The following is a 19,952-nucleotide window of genomic DNA, read 5'->3' as shown; positions in this document are numbered from 1 at the left end:
TGGAGCATCTCTCTGCATCTCCCTCCTTCTCCCTGCTTGTGTTCCCTCTCACTGTCTCTCTGTCAAAAAATAAGCAAAATCTTTAAAAAAAAATGATACATGCTTTCTCCTTTGAGAAAAATAACCATGATTTAAAATGTTAAGCTTCACATTACCATTTAGGATTAACAATTTTTGTGTTTGAAAGCCATGAGTCTGAGAATCTTTTGTAGCTACAATGCAATACTCCATTAAAAATAAACTCAATTATCTCATGCTAATTGCATATGGATGTATTTATTTCTTACATGTATATATGTGTATATAAATAAAAAATAGTGTTGTCTCATGGGTTGAATAAATCCAGGCAGTGAATAACATTTTACACAATGCAAAGTCATACTTATTGAGACTGAACTGTTAAATATTCTAAAAAGAAAATATTTTTTAAAAGAGGACACATAGTTGATAAGGAATATCTAAAATTACAGTATATGTCCCTACATTTGCATCAGGAAATCTATACCGACAGAAAATGTAGCGGAGTATGTTTTTACAGAATTATCTCATCTCTCAACCTAACAAATTTGTAACATACTATCTCATGCAGCTAAATAACTGCAACTTTGAGTACCAGCCAGTCTCTTGTGATCTGTATTATGCTTTTTAAATCCAGTTGTAATGGAATTTCAAACCGCCTCCGCATCAGAAATTGCTGCACTTCCCATTGCACAAACTATGCTGCAGGTTTGCTTAGAAACTCTTTGTTGAAGAATCGTCTTGCTTCCACATTACTAAGGGAAACAGAGCAGCGAGACGGATTCTGTCTTCTGTATTCAATGCTTTCAACTATGGCGTTCTTTATCACCTGCAAATAGAACAGATGTATAATTAGCATTGCTCTAAACAAATATACACATTTATTTGGTCAAAACAAAATCTAATTGACTTTTTAAAAAAGATTTTATTTATTTATTTGACAGACAGAGATCACAAGTAGGCAGAGAGGCAGGCAGAGAGAGAGGAGAGAGGAGGAAGCAGGCTCCCTGCTGAGCAGAGAGCCTAATGTGGGGCTCGATCCCAGGACCCTGGGATCATGACCTGAGCTGAAGGCAGCGGCTTTAACCCACTGAACCACCCAGGTGCCCCTAATTGATCTTTTTATTATAGTTTTCTTTTTGAAATAGAGAAATCTCTAAGTCATGCGTGTGTATAGGTAAATCCAACATCCCACCATTATACTCTTGTTAAGCTCCTATCCAGACGGTCTTTCTTCTCCAGCCAGAGAAAGAACTATTCTGGGAATGTTCTGGATTTTGTGCTGATAAAATTGGAAATAAATTTTGTGTATATTTACCAGGGGGAGGTGATAAGAGGGAAGAATTAAGTAACTAATAACTAATTCTCAGCTAAACAAACACAGTTATATAACATGGATGTTCTCTATTTAGAAAATACCACACTTTGTGATTTTATTGATGATGACTTTCTTATTCAGACTAATTTTCATATATACTCAAATTAATGGTGACTACAAACTCTAAAAATTGCTATTCCAATCATATCCTCTTCTGGTGTGATGTCAACCTAGTTAAGAACTTCTGGAAAGAAGGCAAGATTTGGAATTTGGTTGAAGCAGTTGTTGCAAAATGATGGAAAGAGCTTTGGAAGAGAGGCCTGTATATTAATCTTGGCTCTGTTGCTTATTTGGAATGCTTTCAAAATCACGAAGTCTCCATTCCCTAGGACACGACTATAGGATTTCTTCTTAATCAATAAGCTAGAAGTTTGAGAGCACAGAAGAAAATCACAGGGACTATTTTATAATTCCCTTTATTCTCTACCCCAGGGATTGTTAAATGACATTAAAGTATTATCCACATGTGTTTCAGCCCTCTGCCATACTTGGAAAACCTGAGCAGCTTATGACCCAAGGCACCCTCACATCCAGATCTAGAGTGGATCACTTGGCCCGGGGGATGTGTAGAGTGGTTTTCCCCGTCCACATCTGGTGTCACCAGGCAAGCCAGGTTCAATGCCAGGAGGAGAGAGCTTCGTGACCTGGGTGGTGCTGACATGCAACTAATATTCTGTGGCTTTATGCTGGACCTGATGGGCAGGCCCATCTATTTCCCTAATGGTAACTTGAAACAACAAACAGTTATATTCTGGAAAGAGGGATTTATCACAGAAATGTGACACCTCTTTGCTTTATGATTTTAAAATTATACATAGAGAATAAATATAATAAAACATAGTATCATATATGTATGTATTTATAACTGTCTTATGGGCTCAAATGTTAGGGAGTCTTTTAAGTAACGCAGGTGTATGGTGAGCCCCTTTCTCCCATGAGTAAGGGAAACATAACGAATTCTATGGTGACAGAAGAGGCTTCAGATCTACAAAGGACACCTTAACCAAGAATCTCCAGGCATAATTACTTCTTGGCTATGTGAGATCAAGGGGAATTAGCTGAAATCCTTGAACTTGTTTTGTCTTCTTTAAAGTGGGAATAACAATACTAGTATTGTTTTTTGTGGGGATTGGAGACCCTTTATATGAAGTACTTTGTACAACACCCAGCACTTAGGAAACGTTCCACAACTAGCATCTATTTATTGTTGTTATTTTCAAACTGACCATATGTATGAAAATGCAGGAGCTTTACTATGAATATGAGGCTATAAAGTTTACTAGAAATAAGCACACAATGTATATCCAATTATGGATTTACATGGTAAAAGTCAGGAAATCAATCCTGCTATTAAATGTGTCCTACTACACTTTTTTAAAAGATTTTTTAAGTTGTTTTAAAAATTATTTTGATTAACATATAATGTATTATTTGCCCCAGGCGTACAGGTTTTGTTTTGTTTTGAAGATTTGATCTATTTATTTGAGAGAGAATGTGAGTGAGCTAGTGAGCAGGGCTTGATCCCAGGACTCTGGGATCATGACCTGAGTTAAAGGCAGATGCTTAACCTACTGAGTCACAGAGGTGCCCTCAACCCCACTGCATCTTCTTTTAATAATCTCCCTAGATACTGTGTCAGCAAGTTTTCAGTTAGTTTCTCCTTCACCATACCAACACAAGACACAAGAACCCTCATTGCAGAGAAATACTCAAGTCAAATAAAAATCAACTCTTCACTTTCTAAATATCTAAAAAGCTTTAAAATATATAAACACACATACATGGGGGAATTATATTAATAATGACTGCTACCGATTTCTTTATGATGAATTAATAAGCACAAAAAACCTCAGCCATATCAATACCATGAACTAATAGTTTTCTCATAAGTGGACCTTGGTAGGTGTTTCTAGTAAACATGCCATTATTATGAAGGAAATAAAACATTTGTATTTATTAACTGAAAAAAACCCAAAACGCAAATCATATGCAATTAGAATGCTCAAGTTGAACCACTAGGTGGCACATTAAGACTGTGAAAACTTTGCCCCGATTTTTTGAATTGTTGCAGAACATAGCCATTGGTTGTGATTTATTAATTCTATAATATGAACAGAAGAGGCTACCCCGAGTCCCACATCAGTGCTAAAACCAAACCTCCCGGCATGATACATGGTACAGTTCCATGTATCCAAAGAAGCAATATTCCGTCTTTGAATCTTCCTATTTTTAAAATAATATTAGGTGTAATCTTCAATAGTGTTTATATCTAATTTCCTCTTTCATTCCCCCCCTGAAATTCATTGAGATTCTAAATCCTTCCCTTCTGCGGTATCCTACAACAGCCCTCCTCTCTCAAACGTCTCCAACCCTCCTGCCCCCCGCCCCCCACGTCATCCTTCACGGGTGCCCTTCCATAGCCTCCTAACTGTTGGTCCAGGCTCTTTCAATCTATGGTGAGAAAGGTAGAGAAAAAGAAAAGGAAAGATGCAAAATGTGATCGTCTCCCAAAAGGAACAAATTTAGAGACATGAGATTGATTAGAAGCAGCCCACAAGCAAATACTGAATTCCCATAACAGAAAATTAAAAATGACCTCAAAGAGGAAGTTATCACATATTTTGAAAGAGAAATAAAAATTACAGATACAGAAGAATACAAGAAGATATTCTAGTCTAAATTGCCAAGAATCTGCCAGCAAATGTCTGCCTTTCCCATAAAAACATAAGTGTTTTTCAGAGTCCATAATCTGAGGGTTTTGAAGGGGCGGGAGGTGGGAGGTTGGGGGAACCAGGTGGTGGATATTAGAGAGGGCACGGATTGCATGGAGCACTGGGCGTGGTGCAAAAAACAATGAATACTGTTACGCTGAAAAGAAATAAAAAAATTAAAAAAACAAAACAAAACAGAAGTGTTGGGGCGCCTGGGTGGCTAAGTGTTAAACCTCTGCCTTCAGCTCAGGTCATGATCTCAGGGTCCAGGGATTGAGTCCCGCACTGGGCTCTCTGCTCAGCAGGGAGCCTACTTCTTCCTCTCTACCTGCCTCTCTGCCTACCTGTGCTGTGATCTCTGTCAAATGAATAAAATTTTAAAACTCTTCAAAAAAAAAAAAAAAAACTAACCCCACCAAAATAACTGAAGCGTCATGAAAGGAGCCTTATTAGTCTTGTCAGTTTTGATCTCAGCACTCTCAGGAGAAAGACGATCCTGTAAAAAGCCTGAAGATGGGAGATCGTGGCATGTGTAGGAAGCATCTGGGAACTGATCTGGCTGGAAAGGTGACTGTGTTTGGAAAATAGTAGGAAATAAGACTGCCTGAGAAGCAGATGGCTCAAAAGTGAGGGAAAAACCAGCAATCCCATCTTGGGTCCCCACATGGCTGTGTGAGGACCTCCATTACCCTTGACTCAGTTTCTTCACCTATAAATAAAGATGCCTACCTCAGAGGCTAGTTTTGAGTGTTGAACAGTTGAGGAGAAAATATCTAGCTTAGGTTAAACGCTCAAAACTTTTTTTTTGTTGTTCTTTTTCTTTTTTGCATGAGTGTGTCCTTAGTTACTAAAAGAGTGCCTGACACAGGAGATACTCAATACCTATGTGTCGAATTAGTGAATAAGTTAGATGGAAAGGGATTATAGGCAACATTAAAGACAGATGAATTGGGGCCTCACATACCAGGTCATGATATAGAATAAGCTTCTAAATGACTTTTAAAAGATAAAAACTTTAACTTGTACCTAAATGCGATTATGAGATGAAATATCAATAAATTAAGAATTAAGTACCAGTACTTCTGGATATATACTTTTCCTCATTTATTTATTAATTTATTTATTTTTTGAGAGGGAGAGAGAATGCAAGCAGGGATGGGGGAAGGGCTGAGGGAGAGGGAGAGAGAGAACGTAAGCAGGCTCCATGCCCAGCACGGGGTTTACCGGGAGCTCACCGTGGGGCTCTATCTCACGACCCTGAGATCACGACCTGAACCAAAATCAAGAGTTGGATCCTTAACTGACTGAGACACCCAGGCACCCCACTTTTCCTTATTTTAATTAGCATCTAGTATTTAACACTTTATATAAAGTATTTGAGAAGGAATTTTAAAAGCTCATTATTATGTACCATTGGCATATATTGAATAAACCGACACATAACCTGTTCTTAGAATGTGCCTACTGATTTAATAAATTGAATGAGTGGGATTGCCTAACAGGACATTTTCCTGTGAGCGTTGCATCAACAAGGTCCTGGGAAAGGAGCTCTCAGAGCCACGTTCTCTCCAGAGCAAGCTGGTGATTTAGGAGGAGAGCACGTAGCCACACTCCGTGCCCAGGCATACACGGTGTAGAGTCTCTGTGGTCAGAAATCCTGCCTCCAACTCACAGACCTGCATCCTTGCTACCCCTTCTCCCTATCACCTCGAACCCTTCAACAATTTCAGCCAACAAGTCAATGGCATTTTAAAAATCATTCACGAAAATTTTATTGCACATTTCTTTTAGGGGCCAGGTATTGTGATGAGGGTCTCTGGAGGATACAAGACGTAAATAAGGCCAGTTATTGTTTTTAAAGGGTTTCAAATTTATCATTCAAAGCAGAAGACAATATGAACACTGATAATAATTGTTACCCTTATTGTATTAGCTGCTTTAATTTGTTGAGTATGTCTTCCATGCCAAGCCCTTAAATTATATTATTTTTACTTAATCCTCACCCTGGTCTTGTAAGATATGCCATCACTGTTTCCCCTTACAAAAGAGGAAAGGAAAATTTGGAAAAGTTAGCCAAAGTGTCCACGGTTACTCAGCCAGAGGGAGGAAGCAAGGATTTGAACACCCAATTTGGTCTGACTCCAAAGCTTCTGCATTTCCCGCATACCACATGTCTATTGGTGTAAGTCACTCTATGTTTCTACGTTAAGTTTTTTAAAACATTCATATGCAAACCAGCATCACTCTCCCCTCTGCCCCTCCCCCACGCCATTAAATACCGCCATTGTAAAGGACTGAGGCAATGGTCAGTGAGAAGGAATTTGGGAGGACTGAGTAAGTACGGACACCCGATGCTGCCGAGAAACCCAGGCTGCTGTCAGGAAGGGAGCAGAAACAGAGTGAACGTTCTCTAAAATGAATGAGAATTTTGGGTCAGCCAAGCAGGCCAGCTAGGATCTCTGGGGAAAATCAAGCCACAGAAGTACACAGCTGTGGGAGACAGGGTGGCCTTTTCAGAATAAAACATTGAGCCAAAATGTTAATTGAAGATGAAAATTTGCTTTAAGCCACAAATGTGAAAACCGTCTTCTCTGGAGTTGGTGGTGGGGATCTGCATTAGAAGAATTTATATTCCCGGGTTCACAGTCTACAAGCCTGTGGCAAGTGATTACATTAGCAGCCTTGCTGAGGTGTGAATTAGTAATCTACTCTATTCAAATGGTGTGGGAATGAGTGATATAGTTAATGACTGAGCCTAAGGAGCTCTTCAGCATTTTACCCTGGCAGTTTTGTTGCTCTTTTATCATTTATCAAGAAGCTTTTGATTCTGATAAGTTATGTTTTCTTGGTTAAAAGTGAGGGTTTGGGTCGGGTCATCAAAAAAGAGACAAAATGTCAGTGAACACTGGGAATTCCTACCTGGGTATGAAATGTACACTCATGCAGACACACACACATACACACGAATCACTTGAACACAAGTCTCAATGGTCATATAATCTAAGAGCAAGCTTACATTCATTCATGCCACCTCCAGCCCCCAAAATTTACTGCCTCAGCTGTTATTACCTGTACAGATTTGTCTATATTATTAATTCTGGGCATTTGCAAAGGTCTTGGGGTGTATCCATCCTGGTATAGGGAACAGACACACATAGGTAAGTTTCCCATGCATTGAGCGGCTTCTGACTGTTCATACGTCACCTGATGATTCATTCTTCTGTCTTGACAGGTGCTGTTAGACCTGTCTCAGAGATGAGGCAACTGAGGCCCAGAGAGTCTAAATAGCTTATTCCAAGTCACACACGTGGTCCATCTGATATATAAATGAGATATAAAGCCCATGACCTGACCTTGCTTCTACACACTATGCCAGAGAATTTCTTGGATGCAATCAAATCTTGCTTTATTAATTAATGTTTGGTGAGTGAATTTTGGAATTCAGTCTGTTTTTGCTTGAGCTTTTACTTTTTCCTCTATGTGCTTCTGACTGTTCGTACGTCACCTGATGATTCATTCTTCTGTCTTGACAGGTGCTGTTACACCTGTCTCAGAGATGAGGCAACTGAGGCCCAGAGAGTCTAAATAGCTTATTTCAAGTCACACACATGGTCCATCTGATATATAAATGAGATATAAAGCCCATGACCTGACCTTGCTTCTACACACTATGCCAGAGAATTTCTTGGATGAAATCAAATCTTGCTTTATTAATTAATGTTTGGTGAGTGAATTTTGGAATTCAGTCTGTTTTTGCTTGAGCTTTTACTTTTTCCTCTATGTGTCAAACAAACTACTTTGAAGAATATATAAATAGAATTGTATCATTCTTTATAGCAAGCAGCTTAGCAGGCTTTATATAAACCAGAACTGAAAAAATAACGAGAAAAAGGTAGTTGTTTAAGTTACAGATATAGATATCTGCCCACTCACACTCATCTATAATATACACAGATATGTACATATACAGATATATATATGTATATATATATATGTATGTGTCCTCTTATTTTTTCAAGTCCAAGAGGATATTTATATATCCCTACAGTCTATTTTCTTTTTTTTTCCATTTGAGGACAACTGATCAAGTTTACTATATTTCATCCCAAGGAATACATTGTTTTGAGTCTGTTAGTTTCATACTAGAAATAAGATTTTTCTGATATTACCCCTTATTTCTCTTTTGACAACATGGGCTTTTATAAAACACAAATCTCTATCTTGAGAATGTCTATTCACTTCCTATAAATCATAGATTAAAATACTGATTTTCTCTTAATAGTCTTTAAATTTTCAGCATAGCATATGGATTCCAGATGACCACTGATTGAAGATAAAAGAAAAAAGAAAAAATATATTTAGAAAACTAATCCCATATACACAGACCCCTCATCCATGTATTACACTTTCTTTGGCCCCATTTGTAAAGTAGCAAAAGACTGGCAAATCAGATACAGCATGTTTCCTTTTCCAATTAATTTCTTTTTTTGACTCTTTTTTTTTTAAATGTGCAAAATCCAGCTAGGCTAATGAACCTGGGCTTTCACAATGGATAATAATTTGTCAGACACTGCGATTTGGAATTACAAGCCAACATGATTCCTGTTACATACACAACAGTGTTCTTAAATGGTGAGTTAGAGATTACAGAATTTCACACAGTCATGGAATCTTAGTAGCAGATATAGTGGGGTTAGGGTGACCTAAGTGAAGAGATGACTTGTTTCTGAAGTTCCTAATACAAAGTGTACGTGTTATCTCATGGGCTAAAAATGGGAAGGCTGCTACTTTGGGCAACATTCCCAAGACCTATAAAAATAAAGGCATTTAAAAGCATGAGTGTATCTATGAAAACTTGTGATATTTTAGCAGCTTAACTACACTTCTGGTTATACTCAATTTCCTACTCTTATATTTCCTTTTTATCACTTCTCTTCCTACTCATAACTTATTTTTATCAGATATGAATACATCAGATATCTTGGGAAAGAAGCTGAGTATTAACCAATCCTTCAATCAAATAATCATACAAAATATGGGCTCTGTCAATTTAGGGAGATTACTTTTTCTTATTTGTGAATTTTACAGTGTTCTTCTGGAGAGTAATAAAATAATGTACAAAAATAAAATGGTATGATTTGGGTGGTATCGATCATAAATCTTATTTTCATTTTTAATGAATTAAAAAGATATTGCTATGTTCATGTGATATGGAAGTATGTGACATTGTCAATGATCACAGGAGATACTTACATCAATGTTGTTCAGGGTATTGAAGTGCATGAGATCATGCAGCCTTTTGAATGCTTCATTTGGATATTGAAAGTTGAAGGTGGAAAATGGTGATTCAGGGTCATCAAAAATGTCAAAATCCGCTATTTCTTTTTCTTCTTTGGTTTCTCTTGGAACACCTAAATATTAAAAGAGTCTCAAATGGTGTGATTTTGAAAACAGCAAAGTATCTCTAAAACCTAAGGAAGAAAACATACAAATAGCTGTAAACATAACATAGAGAGGCCCCACTGGGGTCATGGGATCTGTAATAAAGACCGTTATGCTCCCAGCCATATTGCCTGGGTTGGGATATCCAACTGTTCTACCTGGGAAACTTCAATGGCCCGCATCTGCATCTTTCTACCCCATCTTGCAATGGGGGTGGGGGGCTGTTTTGTCAGCAGCAGGATGAAAATTCTGATAAATACACTGTCCCCCAGGCAGCAGTCAACCAAAGACTCTAGGAAGTTAGGATATAAATACCCCAGTTCCTTTGCCTTTTGTGGTATGAATAGGAAGGATGATTCTAGAACATATTTTCCATTCCATTTCCTAGGCTTTTTCAACAGGATCAAATGCACCTCATGGTAGTTGGCTCACTGACACATCTTTTGTTGTCTACCTTCCTTTATTACTTCCCTACATTCTCAGTAACATTCCCTAGGTCCACTCAAATAAACAGTCTGCACTTGAATTCTTTTCCTGGAATCTGCTTCTGGGGGAATCCAAACCAAAACATTATCTAACTGTGTTCATGCCACAGGAACCCCCTATGCAGTCTCTCCTTGAGAATTAATAGAAAATTAGATAGAAAATTGATAGGAAAGGGTGGCTCAGTGGGTTAAAGCCTCTGCCTTCGGCTCAGAAAATTGATAGGAAATTCTCTAGGTTTCAAGTACTCTACTGTTCAGTAGTAACTAAAAATGCCAACCAATTCTTCCTTCTCTTGTTTTAAAGTATGACTTGTAATAACCTCCCTTCTCTGTCTTCCATCACCATCTGGAAGATCCCTTTCTTCTCCATCGTCCCATGTCAAATCTACCATAACTATCTTTCATATCTTTCCTGTCATAACTGCACTTTCTGGTCCAAGGATAATATGATTTTTAGGCCTTGAGTATCCTGCCCATCAATTTCTAGATCTCCTTTTGTAAATAAGTATTTTCCAGGATATAGAAGAATCTATAGACTGGATGTAATAAAGCAGGACAACCGTGCCTTGAACCTGATTCTCTTTTTCTGTGAAATATAATGAAACAATCTGAAATGACTATCTATGTTGTATTGTTGGATTATATTAATCCTGTGGTCACTTAAAGTTCCCAGAGTTTCTGCATGATTTGTTCTGAAATAAGGGCTTCCTTGCGAGGGTAATTTTCAAAATATTTAATAATCCCTAAGTCAAGGGTGCCAATTAATCAGAAGTAACATCAGCCCAGGTTTTGAGTAAAGCCCTAGAGATTTTTATTGAGCCAGTTGTTGACGAATCAGTTTCTGAATTATGAAGAATGCAGGGAATCTTGGGAGTGAGAAAGAGGGAAAGTACTTGAGGTCTTAGGATAGTAGCTATTTATCAAGGTAAGGGAAGCATTCAGAATTGTAGTAGCTAGTACAGCAAGTGCCATTATAAACCTACTTAATAGGACTCTTGCTCCTTTACCAGATCTGTACTTTACAGAATATAATTTATTCCCCACGTACCTGGAGCTTTGTACTTTCTGAAGTTGATGTTGGCCAGAACAAAGTGGATGATAGTTGGGCAATCTTTCTCCATATCAGGATTCTTGGGTTTAAAGACATAGCATTCTTTCAGACCTTCTCGATCAAACACTTGAGGATCAATCTTTGGAAAGGGGAGCTTGTTCATTCTGGCCCACTTTTCTGCAAGCAGAAGTTCCTGTGGAGGAGAGGTAAAGATGCATTTGGGAATTTTCAGTTTTCATTTATTCATTTGGCCTAGCCATCATACCATATTCATCAGGTGTTAACTGTGTGCTAGCAATGTGCTCCTTGCTAAAATGAATAATGGCCCTGTTCTCAAGAAGCTCATTAATCTGAAAAAAAAAATCATAGAAGCACTCTATAAACAAACTCATTATTATGTTAGTTCTTGGCATAGAGCTCACTCCATAGAAGGCATATGAAAATTTACTGATGAATTGAACTGAATGAAATTATAGTGATGTAATTGTTATAGAAAAGAAAAAACTTTAGGGCTCTGGCTATTTTATAAGCCACGTGAACATTTTTTAACCCTTCAGAGTCAAAGAATGATGAAACAAAATGAGGAACACCCTGGTACTGAATTTTCATCTGTACCTTCTCAACACAACCCATTAAAAGTAGTAAATTTTATGTATACAAATAATTTGAATTACTCTGAATCAGCTTTTTTTTTTTTTGCTTCTTTTTATGAAAAGAATTTAGCCTCTTAGACTCAGAATGTTCTATGTGTAGTGACCAAGAAGGGGCCAGATGGGAAAACCAAGAGTTTAGCTAATGGGCGTGGCAGATGGTGTGATGGTTTTCACCTATTAGCTTCCTTCCCAGTATGAGTATTTTACATCCCCACCAGAATAAGAGGACACCTAGACAGAGTGACAGCAGCTCATCTGTAGCTGCTGACATGAAACATGACCAAGAAACATACATGTTTGTTGATGGTCACTGAGATTTTATGTTTATTTCTGCATCAAGGCTGACAAATGTTGTGGGTAAGCATACACATACAGTATTAGATTTAAACAAGAAAGCATAAATCAATATGGAGATATGCCATAAATACAGCTCATTTATATTTATGTACAGCTTAAGGGGTAGTAGGAAAAACAAGAAGCAGACTCTCAGTGGTAAAAGGGCAGACTCGGGGGGCCTGATTGCTGGAGTTCAAATGCAAGCTGTGGGACTATGGGAATGTTTCTTAATGCCTCCACACTCAATAGCCTCAACTATAAAATGAATATGATAATAATAATGTATATCTCATGATTGCCATTAGAGTAAAATAATGTCCGTGCAATATTTAGAATGGTGCTGGACACCTATCACTCCTATACAGAAGTTTGATAAATAAATGTCAATGAAGAGAGGAAAAGAGGTGGAAAGGGAAAAGTAAGGAAAGAAAAGGAAAAAGAAAGAGAGACAGGTACAGAGAAATTCCCATAGCGATGAGGTTTTAGGGAAATGATCATTACGATCTTAAGTTATTTTAACTACTCTTTGTCATCAAATCTATTTATTCATTGATAGCCATTAGCTGCAAATCAAAGCTCCGATGCTAAGAGGTGGGGACATCACCACGAGTGAAACTCTTGTCATTATGGGACTTATAAGCCTGGTGAGTGAGAGATAATAATCAATTAACTCCTTTGCTTAAAACCGTAGTAAATGCTATGAATAAAGTATTCACCATGAGATTTGCAGTATATGTGGACTGTTTCCTCCAAGTGTACATTAATTCATTCTACAATTATTAACTGAACACCTGCTATGTTCTAGGCATAACTTGGCTGTCTTTGAATCCCGGACAATCATAAATCAGTGGGAAAGATAAATAATAGATTTCATCCTACAATATGACAGAGGCAGAGGATGCGAGGGATGGCTTCATGCCTGGGCTGTGGAGTCTGAAAGGTCCAACTCAAAACACAGACACTTTGATTTACTAGCTGGGTGGTCTGAGACACACTGTATAGCCACCACAAGTCAACAGGGAAGAAATTATTTTGTAGTGTGTATGTAGTGATAATCTCCTAATGGCATCATGGGAATCATAAGAACCAACCAATCAACCAAACAGGGACCAGGCTGTTCACTATCCCTGAAATAGTTATGCTCCCAAACCCATTTCACCTACATTCCACCTGTTTCTTATTTCTCAGCAACTCATTTTCTATCACTGCATGTAAAGTTAATACCATTATCTTCCTCAGGATTGCTATGAGGATTAAACGAGGTAATGTGTTTTTTTAAAACTCAGTAATTTATATTTAACAATATTATTTATATTTTAAATATTTATATTTAAACAACACCTTAAATTTATAGAAAAATATACATTGAACTTTCACTGTTCTTGATGCTTCTGGAATGTTGTAAATTTTACATTGATCAACTCTTAGAACCATTTAAAATAAAAATCTTGGAGAACAAAGGATATAATGTATATTAAAGCAGTTGTTACATAAACTAGTAGGAAAAATATATTTTACTAAAAAATAATATATTTTATTATATAGTATTATATTTATATATAGTCTAGTTTGAAACATGAGGAAATTTAAGGAAATTTTATCACTAGCTCCTTTTTTATTCTTTTATCACTAGCTCCTTCCTGTTCAGTTGAATTATTCAGCTTATTTCTTGTCTGGTACTTTCACAATTTTTCAATCAACATTATTCAACACCAAAATAAAACCAAAAGTTCATACTGTGGATCAATTGCGTGAGAATGAGACAAGAAAAAAAGAGCTTTCTAGTGTTTACAAACATGACTCAGGATGACTAACCATGTGTGGATGTGTGGGGAAAGAGGAAAAGGGAACTTCATGAGGTAAAAGACCAAGCTATTTTTAGATAGATAGCTCAGGCTGGAATCAGGAAGCGATAGAAACTTTCCCTTTCCTGATATGATCCTTCTGTGGAAAAGGTTAAAAACTGATGACTGTAGAGACGGTGATTACGGGATGGAAAAACTACCTCCTTCCTAATGTCTCGTTTCTGTTTGTAAAGACTGAGAAACAATGACCCAGACTATGACTAGAGCAGACGAGTTTGAAAGGGGTATTTTGGAAGAATGCCATGAGCAAGAACATGGCTGTTTTGTAAGTTATGGCGATATGCCTGGCGTAAGCGTCCATTTTGGTTGCTGGACACCTCAGACACTTCAGACTTCCAAAAACTAATTCATGGTAAATTTATACAGTACTAAAATGATTTTCTGTGGAGATAAAAATTTGATAGTACCCTTCACAGTGATAATTTATAAGATGTATTCATTTTTGAGTACTAAGACACTGTGAAGGATAAGAAAAGCAGTCTAAATGACAGAAATATATTCAAACTATAGCATGATCATATATATGCCATTTTATTTATTTTTACATATGAATAAACATATATATGTATTTTTAAAAATATATAAATATTTATATAATATATAGTTGTATATAATACATTAGATTTTCTCAAGAGGAAATGAGCTTTTTCTCTGCACACACCTAGGGTATGTGCTTTCTATGATGTTTCTCAATATTTACAGCCTATTTTTGGATTGGGAAGAGGTAAAAGTATAAATATGCATGTGAATATGTAAGTAAATCGAATCTTAAAAAAATGAAGCAAGGTTCGCCTGGGTGGCTCAGTGGGTTAAGCCTCTGCCCTCGGCTCAGGTCATGATTCTAGGGTTCTGGGAACAAGCCCCACATCGGGCTCTTTGCTCAGCAGGGAGCGTGCTTCCCTCTCTCTCTCTCTGCCTGCCTCTCTGCCTACTTGTGCTCTCTGTCGGTCAAATAAATAAAATCTTTTTTAAAAAAAAGTGTGTCAAAAAAATGAAGCAAGTAATAGAAGATACAATGGGACAGAAACTACAATTTAGAATTCAGTATTTTGTGGGTATGGTCATCATCACTTCCAATAAAAAGTACGCTGGTATTAGGATCTAAGAACTTTATAATGCGACAGGTGTGAAAATAATTTTGCATATTTAATAATAATAATGGAATTTACATGGCACTTTATAGTTCTTGTTACTTCTTCACTAAGATGTTACTATACCTTCACAAAAGTATGTAGAGAATGTAATCTTGGGTATATCTACTCATCACAAGGCATCTTATCCTTAATGTCCAATACAGGTGTAGTGGTTTCAGTGGGGGCCTTCCAAAAGAGAAGTCCATGTTCTTACCCCCCTACCCAGCCCCAGGACTTATGAATGTGACCTTATTTGGAAGAGGGGTTTGCAAATGTAATTAAGCTGAGGGTCTGAGGATGAGATCATCATGGGTAATATGAGTGGGTCATAAACCTGATGACAAATACCCTCACAAGAAGACACACACAGAGGAGAGGCCATATGGAACAGTGTCCAGGCTGACACTGGAGTTATGCAGCCATAAACCAAGGAAAGCCTGGATCTGCCAGATGCTGGAAAAGGTAAGGACAAATTCTCCTGCAGAGCCTTTGCAGGGAGGGCGGCCCAGAGGAAACCTTGATTTCAATTTCTGGCCTCCTGAACTGTGAGAGAATACGTTCTGTTGTTTTAAGCTCCCCCCGTTTGTGGTCATTTGTGATGGCAGCCCTCAGAACCTCGTATTTGAAGTAAATCTGTAAATGCTACATTGAGCGAACAGGCAGTTCCCTTTATCAGCCATGGTGGATCAATGCCCGGAAAGCTAACACTTGGACCTTTCCGCCAAGATGGGGAAACACAAGTCAGAAGTAAATTGTATTGCAGAGGCTCTAACACAAGCATCATGCCATAATGTTCACAAATCAGTCGGGTTCATGTGGGAAAATACAATTCTTTTTCTGTTTTGTGTATGTGTGTGTGTGTGTGTGTGTGTGAGAGAGAGAGAGAGAGAGAGAGAGAGAGAGAGAGAAAGAGAAAGAGAGAGAGAGTGAGTTTGATGGAATTTTGGCCTTAAGTGAAAAACAGAAAGATGAAGTCAATTTAGGTACATTACTTCCATCATTTGTGAAGACAGCGCATCTCCAATTGTTCCTTCCTTCCCTCCTCCTCTTTTCCTTCCCTCATTGCCTCCTTCTCTTCTTTTCTCTTTCCTTCTTTCATTTTTTTTTTAAAGATTTTTATTTGTTTATTTGACAGACAGAGATCACAAGTAGACAGAGAGGCAGGCAGAGAGAGAGAGAGAGAGGGAAGCAGGCTCCCTGCTGAGCAGAGAGCCCGACGCGGGACTCGATCCCAGGACCCTGAGATCATGACCCGAGCCGAAGGCAGCGGCTTAACCCACTGAGCCACCCAATGAACCCATTGTTCTGCTCATTAAGCCTTTGAGCACTGAAAAACTGAGTTAGATTTATGTTCAATACATGGCAACCTAATATAAAATAACATTACTATGGCATAATAATTCTAATCTAGTACCCTCCATAAAATTTAGTAAAGTCCCCCCCCCAAAAAAAGAAAAAAACTCTAGTGGTAAACTCTGAAAATTCCTATACTACTTGCTAGTTCCTCACCAGAGCCAAAGCTTTCTTAAAAATGTTTTTTGTTTTATTTTTTCTAAAATCACAGTCTGTTTCTTTTGCAGACTTGAACAGGAAGACCCTGCTTATTTTCATGACCAACATTAAAGATAAATGCTATTAGAATTCTCCATGGATGGACCCTAAAGGTGAAATAAATTTGCATGGCATATATCTAAGGTATCAAAGGGTTAACAAAAAGGAACTTGACAAAATGAAACATAGAGCTGTTCTTCTTAAATTGATTACTAATAATATTATTTAGAATCATGAGGTTCTTTATAGCCAGATGTGCTCACAAATCTAAAAAAAAACAAAAACCAAACAAAACGAAAGCCCTCCTCCAGTATTACTGATAGTGATGTCATCAATTTCCAAGGCCTGTTACAACAGATATATTAAAAACTGTGATTGCTGCTGTCAAAAGCCACGATATCTATCATTCATATCTCCCTGACAAAATCTGAGACTTAATATTCTTATGAAATGCTTTTATCAGTAATTGTGAAATAAAGCAGATGGCTTTAATTTTTGGTCCAGCATTTTTGCCCTGCTCTTTTTAATACAAATGGCATTCATATTTCTCAAAAACAGAAAATTATTCACTATTTAATCAACTTAATAAAATCCTGTTATTACACTGGAGCTTTGCTCCCTCCTCTCAAAAACCTTCCTATAGATTCCTCATCAACTTTTAAACGTTTTATCTAAAACAAGTATCCTAAAAACAATAAAAAATAAAATGTGTCCTACTTCAGCATTAATAATGTAGTGTCTTTATCTATTCAAAAATTATATTTGGGGGGCACTGGGCAGCTCAGTCAGTTAAGTGTCCGACTCTTGATTTCAGAGTCGGACATTGAGCCCCATGTCAGGTCTGTGCTGGGCGTGGAACCTGCTTAAAAATCTCTCTCTCTCTTTCCCTTTCCCTCTGCCCCTCACCCCTTCCTCTCTCTAAAAAAATTATATTTGGGTAATCTTTCAGATCCATAAAGAAATACATATTTTATAATGACAGTCATAAACTCATTAGTTAAAAAATCATTTTCAATATTCCAACTGAGCCTGAAAAATTCATTCTGTTCACTTTGAACCTTCTGAGGTTCATTTTTTGGGGGGGGTGATATATAATATATTGCAGTTTCCTTTATATCAAGTCTATGAAAATACAATTCACTACACCAGAGTAATGAGTTTTATGTGATACTAAACCAGTAATAAAAGGAAATATATACATATGGGGGAGAAGGGTGAGATGTAAGGAACTGACTAAATAATTGTAAAGCACATCTATGAGACTGCACAGCTGGAAATGTCTACAGAATTTATAACTCTCTATATATGGAGTGACTGCAGACTCTAAGATGCTAAAAACATAATAAAGTTATAGTTATTAAAATACAGTGTGGTATTGAGAAAAGAATTGTCAGATCGTCAGATGAGCCAATGGAATACAGCAGATTAAACACAAAACACATCCAGGCTTCTACGCTAATAACATAGTAATGCAATAAAAGAAGCATCACAAATAATGCTTAAAAAGTCTTTGAGGGACTGTATTATTATACACCTAATGTATTGAAAAACATTGAATTAGAATATTTTAAAATATCATAAAAAGAAAAGTATCAATCTGTATGGGACTGATCTTGTTAAATAGGAATTTCAAGAGTAAACCTAGTGAAAGAAGTGACTACATAAATACTGAAAATGTTAAAATTATCAGAAATAAAAATCGCGATACAAATGACTCATTAGATCATATCTGCAAAAATAAGACAAACTTTAACATCCTGAAGATATAAAGTAATACTTCTTCATGAACAGCAGCAATACACATAATCCAATTAAAAAGTTTAAAAACATGAATATACGATAACCATGACAAACTATTTACTATCACAAGCAAAGGGAAAAAACTGAAGCAAAATGTTGTTCTCTTTCGTCATATTGTGAATATTTTAACTTTTTTAAAAAAATATTTTATTTATTTATTTGAGAGAGAGAGCATACAAGTCAGGAGGGGGGGCAGAAGGAGAGGGAGAAGGAGGCTCCCTGCTTTGACATGGGGCTCGATCACAGGACCCTGGAGTCATGATCTGAGCCAAAGGCAGACAGATGTTTAAATGACTGAGCCACCCACTCCAACCTAAGCAATTAATAAAATGTGTGCAACTGCAGGGTCATACGGTAGCTATTTTTAATTTCTTAAGGAATCTCCACACTGTTGATAAAAGTGGCTGCACCAACTTGCATTCCCACCAACAGTGTGAGAGTTGTTCCCCTTTCTCCACATCCTCTCCAACATACGTTGTTTACTGTCTTGTTAATTTTGTCCATTCTAACTGGTGTAAGGGGTATCTCAATGTGGTTTTGACTTCAATCTCCTTGATGGCTAATGATGATGAACATTTTTTCATGTGTCTGTTAGCCATTTGTATGTTTTCTTTGGAGAAATGTTTGTATCAACATGGACAGGACTGGAGGAGATTATGCTGAGTGAAATAAGTCAAGCAGAGAAAGTCAATTAACATATGGTTTCATTTACTTGTAGAGCATAAGGAATAACATGGAGAACATTAGGCGAAGGACAGGAAAAGTGAATTGGGGGAAATCAGAGGGGGAGACGAAGCACAAGAGACCGTGGACTCTGAGAAACAAACTGAGGGTTTTGGAGGGGAGCAAGGTGGGGGGATGGGTGAGTCTGGTGTTGGGTATTAAGGAGGGTACGTATTGCATGGAGCACTGTGTGTGGTACATAAACAATGAATCTTGGAACACTAAAAAAATCAAATAAAATTTTTAAAAAGTGTGATTAAAATTCACGTGCAAGGATTATCATTAGAGAAAAAGTGACAAGATAGCAATAATCTGAAAGTTGAAAACAGAACATTGTAAAAAATTCTTCCATATTCACATATAGAGATATCACGCTATGTTTATAATTATGTTTAAAAAATATTTAATGGGGTGCCGGGGTGGCTCAGTCGTTGGGCATCTGCTTTTGGCCTGGGTCATGATCCCAGGGTTCTGGGATCGAGCCCCACATTGGGCTCCCTCCTTAGCGGGAAGCTTGCTTCTCCCTCTGCCCCTCCCCCTGCTTGTGTTCCCTCTCTCGCTGTGTGTGTGTGTGTCTCTCTCTCTTTCTCTGTCAAAATAAATAAATAAATAAATAAATAAAATCTTTAAAAAATTATGTAACATAGGAAAACTCTCACAATATAATTTTAAGAAGAAAGAAGCAGATTGCAAAGGAATATGATCCTGATACACACACACACACACACAGAAGAAAGACTGAAGGAAAATGATAAAACAGCAGCTATTGTTTATGAATAACAGAAATGATATATAGTCCAAATTTC

The 19,952-nt window shown here is 37.3% G+C and overlaps 1 protein-coding gene across 3 annotated transcripts in view; it reads right to left on the bottom strand.

Moving 5' to 3' along the window:
- Nucleotides 1-256: 256 nt before the first annotated feature.
- PLA2G4A (phospholipase A2 group IVA) overlaps nt 257-19,952 on the bottom strand; it is a 165,907-nt gene continuing 146,211 nt past the window's right edge. For all 3 annotated transcript variants that reach the window (XM_044267307.1, XM_044267308.1, XM_044267309.1), the window contains 3 exons: nt 11,083-11,278; nt 9,361-9,518; nt 257-847 (listed from right to left, as the gene is read on the bottom strand). In XM_044267307.1, coding sequence (XP_044123242.1) covers nt 716-847; nt 9,361-9,518; nt 11,083-11,278 — 486 coding nt within the window. In that variant the 3' untranslated portion in view covers nt 257-715. The remainder of the gene's footprint in view (nt 848-9,360; nt 9,519-11,082; nt 11,279-19,952) is intronic.

Source organism: Neovison vison, chromosome 10 (assembly GCF_020171115.1).
Source record: "Neovison vison isolate M4711 chromosome 10, ASM_NN_V1, whole genome shotgun sequence".
Classification (NCBI taxonomy): Eukaryota; Metazoa; Chordata; class Mammalia; order Carnivora; family Mustelidae; genus Neogale; species Neogale vison.
This window is presented reverse-complemented; position numbering and strand designations above follow the sequence as displayed.